We start from the raw sequence: 12413 nt of genomic DNA, 5'->3' as shown, positions 1-12413 counted from the left end.
AGAGAGTTTTTTAAAAGATAATTCTGGCTGCTACATAGAGAATGAACTGTGAGACAATAAAAGGGGAAGAAAATTGGAAAATTAGTTAAGAGACTAATGCTTGTCAATTTAATACACCCATCAGTAACACATTCAAGGTAATGATTTTCACAGACAGTTGGAAATTGTCATTAAACAAGGAAATGCTGAATAGAATTATAGGGGAAAATTCTAAAGAGGTAAGGAAACTTATTTTAACCCAAGGATGTGAACTCAATGACCACAGGGACAAATAACTGTCTTATCCAGCAACATAGACTCAGATGTCTACAAGTACTTGGTACTTAATAATAGTAAAAATTTTGTTGAATAAATTCAAATGAATATACCAAAATGTGATGCTCCACGTTATAAGCCCATAGTTGGTACAGATAAGTATTTTTTAAGTATTAACAAATACTAAAACGCATGCTGATTAAACACCCATAAAGTAAATATAACTTAGCAGCTGCTATATTGGGCCAACACCCAGAACACACACCTAGTTTTTCTTTAAAGAAGACTTACAATTTTTAGTCTCTGTAGTATAAACAGTTTATTGTGACAGTCGTAAATACCTATCAAAAATTCTTAATGAAATACCTACCAAAACCAAAACTGCTTAATATTTGAACTGTTTTTCCAGATAAACTTTTTAATATCACCTATGAATATACAATCTAGGGCACTTTTCAAAAGACTAAGAGAAACACCAGAAAGACATATAGAAGCATAGAGTACTTCAACTTTGGCCATAACTAATAAAAGAACAAAAGGAAACTTTTATTTTTGCCAAATAGTATCTCGGATTTAAAAATCATCAAAAATTATAACCATAATTCTCACAGAATATTATTCTCACTATTAATTCATGTCACAGAACTATTCATACAATTTTCATGTAATAATGAGAATACTTTAATAATGAGAATAAAAAATCTGTTTAAAGCAAACATATTATAAAAATGATATATTTTCTACCTTTAATTTGCTTCCGCAGTTTGGTAAGCTCTGTCATCCATTTTAATACCTTTGGATTGGCTGCAATATCACTGTAGGAGGGCTAAAAAATTAAGGAACATGGACACCTCTGTGTAAGCGATAACTGTTAACTGATGCCCAAGTAATATATTACAGTTCCCACAGCAGACAATTCATTCAATCCTTATTTCATCTTACCTTATATGAAGTAGACAGAACAGAATATCAAGTAAAGCTCTCTCAGAGCAGAATCTAGCAACTGATGAAAGCCAGATTTGGAGATAGGTCTTCTGACTCAAAGTGTAAGATTCTTTCTACTTCATATGTTCCAATTATTAAATATCTGTCCCCCTCCCTCCCATGCCTTCCCTCTCCCATCACCCCTTGCTATTTGTGGTTTTTGAGGAAGCAGAAATAGCATTAACATGATTTGTTAATGTAAAGTATTTCATTTTAAAATTATACAAGCTTTTTGCTGATTAAAATATAAAAATCCACTGGTAAGAATATTGGCCTGGAAATGAGGCAGCTAAGGATCTATATAATCTCAGATCTACATGATCACTATTTCTCTGCACACCTCAACTTCATTATCTAAGGGAAGAGATGGACTAACGCTCTCCAAAGAACCTCCTCCCAGTTCCAATGTATCTGCCAAACCCTGGACAATGCTATAAATTTACCTTGCTATTTCTTTCCCTTTCAAACTGTTCCTCAAATTGTCTAATTTTTTTCTGAAGTTTCTTGACCAACTGATACGGTGTTCTGTCTTCTCTTTTTTCATCTTTTGAACTGAAGGATGATCTTCGAATCCTGAATTAAAATAAGAGTGTTAGTTAAAATTTCAAGTTATTACAGATGGTAGCTAGATCTATGAGGGGGTTCATTTCAATGTACAAAACTATCATATTACTATGATGTACACCTAAAACCAAAACAATTTTTTCAAATTTTGTTTTTTAGTTTTATCTATACCCATAGTGGAGCTTGAACCTACAACCTTGAGATCAAAAGTCACCCACTCTACCGACTGAGCTAGAAAGGCACCCTGAAAGTAAGAGAATGTTGTATGTTAATTATATTAAAAAAAAAAAAAGTTACCTGATCAAAAAATTTTTTACAAGTTATCAACACTATGACTCTTATCACCCTGATATAACATCACACCATTTCCAAGAAGCAAATTTTTATTTATTTTTTTAAGATTTTATTTATTTATTTGACAGACCGAGATCACAACTAGGCAGAGAGGCAGGCAGAGAGAGAGGAGGAAGGAGGCTCCCCACTGAGCAGAGCCCAATGTGGGGCTCAATCCCAGAACCCTGGGATCATGACCTGAGCTGAAGGCAGAGGCTTTAATCCACTGAGCCACCCAGGCGAAGAAGCAAATCTTTAAAGTAAAAATTAAGTCCCTAAAACTAAAGGACAGGTAGTGTTAAAAAAACAAAAAACAAACAAAAAAACCCAAAACAAAACCTTACACTATAATTTTAGAGACCACACCATTAGCTAACACAAGTACTGCTGAAAACAATATATAATCCGACAAAAGTTGTTTAGACTAAAGTAGAAATGAAACAAAGATGCCCAGCTTAGAGTCTGTTTTGTATTCAAATTACAAAGGAAAGGGGCGCCTGGATGGCTGTCTGCCTTTGGGTCAGGTCATGATCCCAGGGTCCTGGGATCGAGCCCCACATCAGGCTCCCCTGCTCTAAAGGGAGCCTGCTTCTCCCACTTCCATTCGACCTGCTTGTGTTCCCTCTCTTGCTGTCAAGTAAATAAAATCTTAAAAAAAAAAAAAAATTGCAAAGGAAAGGTTTTGACATTCAGAATCAATTTAAAATCTTGACAATACAAACGTGAGGAATTGGTGAGTTCCACTTGCTGCTTCCCTTCCAGAGTTCTGTATTTCAGTAATAGGTAAAAAAAAATGATTATGTATACTGTGTGGCAAGTCTAATAGAAAGCAAACCTCTACACCTCATGAACTCAGAATTTATGAGCCCCCACCAAAAAATTACAAAAACATTCTTCATGATAGAGGGGGAGAAGCTTTGAATTGTAAGGTCTGAAGGATTAAATTTTGCAAAGGATCTAGTGACATAAGAATCACCTCTCCTAAGTATATAAAAATAATGTACCTAGTAAAAGAAAGTGCCTTAGATGAGGAATCCAATGTTTCTGGATCATGTAGGAAACGCTGGCTTTGCCCAAAATCTAAACTACGATGTGATAATACTGGAGGACAGTCCTCTTCCAGGGGGTGATGATTCATTCTGCCAGCTTGTGGAGAGAGCTGAGCTTCTCCAGATTCAGAGTCTTCCTGCCAAGACTTAAAAGCAGGAAATGGCTCTGTAAAACAAACACAAATAATGGTACCATGGGTCTCTTGGTTCTGCATGGAAAAAAAAGTCACACAACTATTATATTTTCTTTAAATCGTATCGTTATGTAGTGGCTCATATAATATTTATTATGTACTTTAAAAAAAAAAAAACAAGGGATACAGGATCTTCATAAAGCCTACTACTATAGTTTCTAATTTTCTATGCTTTTTTTCTTTTGCTCAGAGTTCCATTTTCCCATAGAAGTATTACCTTAAATTTCTGAACCCAGTCACAAAGCAAGAAAGGACACTGTCAAGCTCTTAAAGTTATATTAGATATTATTTTTTAAGTGCTGTTTTATAAATAATAAATACAAAACCGTCCTCAAGAGCTGCCAGGTGAATAAGCTATCACTCACTGTCAAGTAACTGTCTTAAAACTGGAAGGAAGCTATTCCCCACGCTATTCACAACACACCAAATGGAGCTCTCTGACCCCAAAAGAATTCTTAACATTTCCAAATGGTGCCAGCTTACTCATCTGACAGCACCCGGCCCCGAACATTAAATTGTGTTCATTATTTTCTATTACAGGATTTCTATGTTTACTACATATCTGAGTAATTAAACACTCAACAGTATTATCAGGACAAAATTTAACAGCACTAGATCTTAAGCACATTTATCTTCCTGGAGCTATCCTGTATGTTCTCAAATGAACCCACGTCGATTTATTTGATGTCTGTGCCCATGTTAAGGTCTGATTACATACAGAACACATACAATCCACAAATATACTCCAAATACAAAAATACAAGTATCACTAGAATCCAAAAAGCGGAAATACTTTTCCATCTACATATTAACTTTATTTATAACTACGATTTAAAACTTTGATGTATGACATCATATTAACAATAGCAAAAGTGAGTTTTTAAGTATTTTTGGATGCAAAGATGGTTTGACAGTGTCAAAAAGACTGGTATTTTCTTTTTCTTCACACAATAGGAAAGGATTGCTACTTCAGAAATTTAACTTTATATATTAGCAATTTAAAGCACTACATAATTTTTCCAGGGTAATAAGATAATTTAGATAGTTTTTAAAGCCCCGATTAATCTGATAACTAAAAATTGGGTACAAAGCGTGCAATCCCAGAATAAACCCAGCAATAAAGTGATTTTCAAAGCAACCCTTGTACCTGCTTCCCAGCAAATAACTGGTAATAAGCATTTTGTGAGAAATCACCTGTTTTAAGAGGGAAGTAACAAAAACAATTATATCTGGGTATCATTTTTAACCCAGAACCATTTTCCTAATATATGGGGACAGCAGGAGAAGGGCTCATAAAAAGGCAAACAAAGTGAACCATCAAAACGCAAAAAAACTAAACTATGGTGAACCATACTTACCCTCCCCATCTCTCTGCAGATGCATTGTTTTGAAATCAATGAGGGGAAAAGTGATAGGGCATGACGCTAATAAAATGGAAAAAATGGCAAAAAATACTAAAGTGAACACACAGCACAGTCAGAACAAACCATACACATAACTAACACAAAGCCAAAGATACCAAAACATTTCCCTAAAACCAGTTAGGTATTCTAATCAAAAACTTTGTTCAAAGAAATTACTACTAACCAAACTTTAAAAACAAACACAAACATATATTTCCATTTCAGCAAGCAAGGCAAAAAAATCAAAGTAGTGCTGTTTTATTAAAACCGAAGAAATGGAAACTCTTAACCAAGTACTGTTTGAAGCGTTTCAATTTAGTTGATTTGACAGAAAAATACCTCCCTTAGTTTGCTCTTTGGAAAGATCCTACTTGCATTTCTTTCAAGAGTTTTAGCAGGAGAGAATCTGAAGGAAAGCTACTGCCCACTTGTATTAAAAGCCAAAACCTTTTGACCAGCTGCTGCAAATTCGTACCACTGGTGGCCATGTGCTGCCTGCTTGGCAACTGTATCCTGCTGTCTGTCCCGTGAGCAATACAAAACACAAAACCCACACACCAAGGAAGAGGGAGGTGGGCTTCCATTTGGAGTGACCCCACTTCTCTTTTTTAAGAGTCAGATCAAACAAGGTAGATCTCTGATTCCAAGGTATCTAGGGTCTAAAATAATTTGGCCTCTTACAGAAGACTTTCATTAGAACACCCTAATTCCTAGATATAGAAAATCAATCTTTGTATATTGGTGGCAAATTGGAAGGAAAAACATATTCTGGTAACAGCCACTCTTCTAAGCACATGCAGGGTTCATGGCTGAAAAGGTCACTCAAATGTAATAGTTACCACCAATTCTCTGAAAGTCACTGACCCCTATTTTTATAAAAGTCAGTGGGAGGCCTATGTGGATCTGTCACAGCTGTTGAGCCAGGTCTGTAACAGGTGAGCTGAGGCACTGAAAATCAGAGGTCTATAGTTACTTTCTTTCCATACCACAAGCTGTAAGGGGAGGATTCTGACAGGGAAACAGTGAGCCCAGCATTAAATTCACTTTAGGTAAGCCTCCAGAAAGCTGAAGCTGAACACAGAAAGTTTTATCTCCTCAGACAATGGAAAACAAGTGCTTTTCTATGCCTAAAACTTAAGATCAGAACACCCAGGCCAAAGATTATGAAGGTCTATTTATCTGTGTCCTCCAAAACGGAGAAGCATCAGCCCTCTGTCAGAATCCCACTTCATCTTTCAGAGACTCCTCTCCTACTATGGCTGGCTCCAGGGATGCTCTGATGACCACCACTTCTTTTCAGTGACCATGTCAGGATAAATAAATGAAAGGGACAGTTGATCTTTTCTGCCACCAGGATGTTAACATATCCTCTAATTCGGGGGAGCATCTTCATAAATTCCAAACATCCTAAATAACCCAGAACAAAGCAAAAGAAAGACAACTTCCTGATTTAATCTAAGTTAAGACACATAATATGCCACTAGGCATGCCAAACATCTAGAACCCAAAAAAAAAAAAAAAAAAAAAAAAGGAGGGGGGTGGAGAGACAGCAATAAAGATTGGCACAGACAATGACTTGGCTGGGGCTTTAAAAAAAAAAAAATTTTGGCTATACCTTGAAAAATAAATAAATAAACTCCAGTAGTGATCAAATGAGCAGACTTGAGGTAGCAAAAGGAGCCTGTGGTACTAGCACTGCAATTCTTGTTACTACCACTGTATGTCATTAGCTAACTTGCCAAGGGTAAGTTAACCAAGGGAACTTCATCCAAGTGCACAAATAAGTAACTTGGAAGATTCCCGAGTTGTCTCAATGTCTCCTTACCTAGCAAGGTGTATGATACAGGACTCCTAAATTCAAATCTGTTGTTGACTTTCGCCCCCCCACCCCCAACATTTTAAAGTTTATAAATATACAGTAAACTTGAAAAAATTTCACAGTGAACATTGATCAATACACCAACCATCTAGATTCAACCATTAACATTTTACTGTATTTGCTTTGTAACATTTATCCATCCCGCTAACCATCATACTTTTTCATGGATTTCAAAGTAAACGGCAGGTAATAATATACTTCCCTATAAACCCTTCAGCATGCAAATCACTCACTGGAGTTTGATATTTATTTAGGTTTTGCATCTTTTGATTAAAAAAAGAAAAAACTTATATACAATGAAATACAAGTGTTAAGTACACATTTGCTGAGTTTGGACATATATATATATATATATTTATACATACACACACACACACACACACACACACGGCTTGCTTTTTGAATTTCAACTTTTTTCCTCTGTAAAAATTGTTAGGACTCTGTTCCCGTGCTTATATAATCTAACACAGATAAACACAGATATAGGGATATGGTACAGTGTTTGCTTAGAAATGCCTTCAAAGATCATTCTGGGATTTAAAAAAAAAAAAAAAACAGGTTTCCTAATGATCATATAGGAAATGTAGTTACATGTAAGTGGTAAGATCCCCCAAGCCCTAACATATGAGATTTTCCAAGACTGGTTTAAACCTGGTTTAACAATTCACAAAAGCCTATCCTGGGGCATTTTATTTTTTTAATCAGTTCTAACTTTACCTTCAAAGCTAATGGATCAGCTAAGAACTTCTAGTTCGTATGACATAGTTGCCCTACAATCTCATTAGAGCATCTGAGTAAAAACACTCACTCACTCCTCTTACATGAGAGAACAGAAAGCCAAAATGAGTAAGGTTGTCCAGAAAAGAGCAATAGTCTCATTATTGCTTTAGGTAATTTCAGTTACAAATAACAATATCAGGAAAATAACGTGTGGTTAAAATTACCTTCCCATTTATCACCATCAGAGACATTCTTCAGATCTAAATGTGGAATTTGGGTTCCACATGCTGCTTCCCCTTGAACACCAACACTCTGACCTCCTGGCACTTCTGATTCAGTGTTGGCATTCAAATCACATATCTTGCTACTAGAATCCTATATTTTAAAATAAAGAATACATTTCACAACCAAAAAGCTTTTCTCACTCAGCTTAAAAACAAGCAGCATATATCTTTGTATGGTCTCCATTACTGTACTATTGTGCCTATATATTCAGCTGTCCCACTCCCACCATCCAAACTATTTTCAAACACACATTTGCAGTTTTATACTATATACTACTGGTAGACAAAGTGTGGATCCCAAATTCAGGAAAATGTTTTTATAACCAAGTTACTGGTAACCAAAAGTGACAAATTAAGTCATTGCTTAATTGTAAAACATCTGGCAAGAGACTGTATTTTTACATCTCCTTTAAACCTATTCAACCCAAGAGTTAAAGATCAGATACAATAATTGGTGGGTTAAACCTAGTCACATTTTAAGAACCATAAGAAAAAAATCTTACCAGAATCAAGTGTGACAATGTATCACTGTCAAATGACACATATTCTTTCCTAAAAATACAAGTACAGCTATTAATGTTTTAAGAATAAGTAGGTTACTATCACTGCACATTTCTTACCTAGATTCTTCTCTTCCCCTTATAGTTAGCATTTATAATGTGAGAAAAGAAAATGACAACTGGACATATGCCCATTCTTTGGAGCCCTATGTCTGAAAATCACACACTACTGAAAAGATCCACAGAATTACTTCAGGTTTAGAAAATTTAAGTAACATCTCCACCCTCCCACACAACCATCCCCCACCAAAGAAAAACATTTTAAAAGTAAAACTAAAATCCACAGTAAATAGAAACCAAAAGGGTTGAATGTATAATGGAAAAGATTTTGTAAAGCAAATATTAGTTTTAACCAAATAGCTTTATTATCCCCCACTCTGGGACTTTCTTTTCTTTTAAAGATGTTTTTTAAAGGTACAGTGATGGTCCTATATGTTATTTTCTTTCATGGTCCTATATTTTAAATCTGATTATGTTCTATCACAATCAGAACAAGGTACTACTTCTAAACCTTTCCTTCCTCAAAACATAATGGTAAGATATAAAAAGGAAATTTCTAAAAATTTCAAGTCCCTCATATACCCCCCATAAAAACGAACCCCTATTTAGAACAAATATCAGAGCAAGCTGTCCAAAATTATCTCTCCCTATTTGACCAGTCAACAGAGCATCTGGTATTACAGTAGGTTAGCAATGTATCTATTGTGGGAAATTTCTACTTCCCAAAGATATGGTGGCAATTTACAATGGTACACACAGATGCTGCTTCTACCCTGCCTTAACAGTGTGTACCCAGAAGATAGGTCTTGATCTAACTAAGGCAAGTCTTCTCCTCACATGCGTAATTACCTTGTTCTTGCTGAGCATGAAAAATGAACTAAATTCCCTGGCAAGCTCAAAGGCCTTCCCTTGCTTAGAGTGGAAGCGAATGGTGGAATGAGCTACATTCTACCTTGAGACTATAAAAGACCCAATCACCTAAATTTGAGAAACATGAGTGTTAAGCATGCAAAATGTAATCCATCTAACCAAGGAACTTTTTGGATCTAAAAACAAGTTTGCTAACCTATACACAAGTTGAAGAGGAAAGAGCTTTTCCAAAAAGATTGAGTCCTCACTAAATGGATCCTTATTGTTCTACCAAATCCAGATGTCATCATTCTGGGGATGCCTGTTTATCTTATATCTTCAGCCCATAGCTCCAATACTCCCTGGGCTGGAAGAGGATCATTCCTGCCTCCTGAAAGGAAGCACAAGGAACTGCTGTAAGCAGGAAATCTGTGGACCTTCAGAGTATGGAGACACTCCAGAGACATGGCTCCAAAGAATTTACTTACCCTCAGAGAACAGGTTTCCTACTCACAATTAAGAGAGACAATGGCATTAACACAAATTTACCCTCACCAACAAGCTATCACCAAATCAGTAATGTTTGAGAATCCTCAGTATTTACAATCTAGTCTGCATTCACTGTAAATTTGTTTTCTGAATATCAAATTATCTTTCCTAAGAAGTCATAATACACTGCTTGGCAATGTCTCAAAGAATCAGAAAATGAGTAACAGGACCCAAAACCTACTCACTGACTTAAAATATTCTAGAAAGCTTCTGCTCAAAGGTACTGTACTGTATCTATCGAGTATCTATGGAGACTACATATGACTGAAATACTGATTGCCTCAGTACCTCCCTCCCATTTTTGCTGGCCAAGGAGGTAAGCAAGCAGAAACTGAAGTAAGACTATACCGGGATACACCAAGAAGAAGCTGGAAAGGGAACAAAAATATCCTGTACAAATTTGGTAAAACAAATATGCTACAATCTTTCAATTAGTTATCCACAGTTCTAAGACTATGAATTAACTCACTGAAAGGTGTATTCAGAATATCAATAAAGTCCCAATTGTCTTACAAATCAACTGAAAGTTTGGAGTGTCTCCAAGAAGGCTCTGTTCTTCCCTCCGAACATTTTCCAAGTTATAACTATGTCTGTCTGAACCTGTAGCCCCTCTGAATATTTATGAATATGCTTTATGCTTACCATTAAACAAGTAGCTGGTTTTTCAGATTTTCAAAAATGTATAATAGATAAATTCATCTAAAAATCTCACTCCCAAATCTGTGAAGGGCTCCAATTCTTAAGATGATTGAGTAATGAAAGAAAATGCTTACCCCTCAAGACAGCCATCTTCACTATCACCACGGTCACTGCATGGCTCTAACAGTATACCTACAGACTGACAAAAAAGAACATAACTGCTGTATTAACGGAGCTCCCAACACTCATGTACGAGAAGAAGTTTCCAACCTAAATCATGGTATTAGATTGCAAGTTAATCAAATGCCCCCTTTTAATTCTTCATAATAGTCTACAGGTGTTGGCATCTCTTTTTAAAGACAGTAATTTATCTTTCTCAAAACCTGAGGCATATGCATGTGTGTGTATGTGTATAAAATGGAGATCTGCATACTCACTACACTATTACGTAAGAAGTACTGCTCATACTATCACATTCGTTTCCTGTCTTTAGAATTCTTTCCTCCCAAAGGACAGCCATATGGTCCCACCTGCCAACTGCTCCTTCTGTTTCTTCTCAGCCACAAACAGGTTAAGTTGGTAACTTCCAAGCAGATAACAGAGGAATCATTTGATTCACCAGATCCCTTTATTATATACACTCGAAATAACAACTGTAATAACACTGCCCCTATTTTCTAATGAGTCTAGTGACACCATCCCATCCCTATTCCTTCCCCAAACAGATAGTCACTGAGTCTAATACAAATATCCCGTGCATTACTACGAATTACATAAAATTCTCAATGTTTCTGATCATCACCTCTGCAATCAAGAGACAGCTAGATTCTTAAAAAACGACCACTTGTCCAGTTTTAATATGAAAGACACTTCATATTTGGAAAAAGCTATTAAATTCTCCCTTTGCCAACTATGTATCTCTGTGAGGCTGACTTGTCTTCATGTACTTCAAACAAAAGAACTTATAGTAATAGACTGAATGCAGAAGCAGGTATGAGAAACCAAGTTAACTTTTATTAAGAAAGACAAGCAGTATCAATATTTGTAAATATGTAAAACAATACCATTCCTCAAAGCACAAAGTGTTTTACATAACTTTTTATTAAGTTAAAAAAAAAACATATTTACAGTACCTTGAGTGAATTTAATAAACATTCTGTAATTTTTCAATTTTAATTTCTAATGTGGTAAATACTGATAAATATATCTATGGAAATAAAACCTTTCTGGGATACTCAATATCTTTTAAGAGTATCAAGAGGTCTTGAGACTCAAATTATGAGAACCACTGATCTACACATCAGACTTCAGCAACCTTTCTGTTTAGAAGATAACTTTTTAAATATGGGCCCATGAAATAATCATTACTAGATCCAATATTTAAAATAAGTCTTCATGTTTTATTCAAAGAACAAGGTTCAAGTCCCAGCTCTACCTTTCCTTCACAAATAAGAGTATAACACTTAACTTGCCGATGTTACAGTTACTATAAGAGAATCACATAGCTTAAGAAGAAAAACTTATAAAATTCTATTATAAAAGCATACTATTACATCACCAACTTTAACCTACAATTCAATATACTATGAAAAAAATGAAATACATCTAAAGACTGATTGTAACACCCACATGCTTTTTAGCCAGATTTAAGCAACATAATTTTTAAAATTTTATTTATTGGAGAGAGAGCATACGCATGCAAGCACGAGTGGGAGAGGGAAGGGCAACAGGAGAGATAGATGCCCCACTCAGAAGGGAGCCTGACGCAGGGTTTGATCCCACACCCTGAGATCACAACCTGAGCTAAAGGCAGACTGCGTAACCAACTGAACCACCCGGGTGCCTCTGGGAAATGTAATTCTTAAAACGAATACAGAAAAATAGTTTAAAAAAAAAAATTGGAGGCAACATAAAAGATACTACAACAGAAAACAAAGCTGATACACTGATACTCCAGCAGTGAAGAAGGAGATGAGATGCAGAGTAAGAAGGAGAGTTATCTTCTATATTACTCCCCAACAGAAAAAAATAAAAATAAAAGGTATTAGCGTCAGGTTAAAGTATATCCAGACTTCAATTTAACAAAGAAACATACTTTTTTGAGAAACTATGTTTTACTTCCACAGAATTCACTCTATACAAAACATTCAT

The 12413-nt window shown here is 35.6% G+C and overlaps 1 protein-coding gene across 11 annotated transcripts in view; it reads right to left on the bottom strand.

Annotated features, from left to right (window-relative positions):
- FAM13B (family with sequence similarity 13 member B) overlaps positions 1-12413 on the bottom strand; it is a 71980-nt gene that overhangs the window by 12364 nt on the left and 47203 nt on the right. For 7 of the 11 annotated variants that reach the window (XM_045075467.1, XM_045075463.1, XM_045075462.1 and 4 more), the window contains 7 exons: positions 10397-10461; positions 8169-8217; positions 7606-7756; positions 4738-4803; positions 3141-3351; positions 1683-1812; positions 1000-1081 (listed from right to left, as the gene is read on the bottom strand). In XM_045075467.1, the coding sequence (XP_044931402.1) occupies positions 1000-1081; positions 1683-1812; positions 3141-3351; positions 4738-4803; positions 7606-7756; positions 8169-8217; positions 10397-10461 (754 nt within the window). The remainder of the gene's footprint in view (positions 1-999; positions 1082-1682; positions 1813-3140; positions 3352-4737; positions 4804-7605; positions 7757-8168; positions 8218-10396; positions 10462-12413) is intronic. The other 4 variants (XM_045075465.1, XM_013052466.2, XM_045075468.1 and 1 more) reach the window with 1 other exon arrangement.

This window comes from Mustela putorius, unplaced genomic scaffold, assembly GCF_011764305.1.
Source record: "Mustela putorius furo isolate JIRA1106 unplaced genomic scaffold, ASM1176430v1.1 tig00000145_pilon_pilon_pilon, whole genome shotgun sequence".
Classification (NCBI taxonomy): domain Eukaryota; kingdom Metazoa; phylum Chordata; class Mammalia; order Carnivora; family Mustelidae; genus Mustela; species Mustela putorius.
This window is presented reverse-complemented; position numbering and strand designations above follow the sequence as displayed.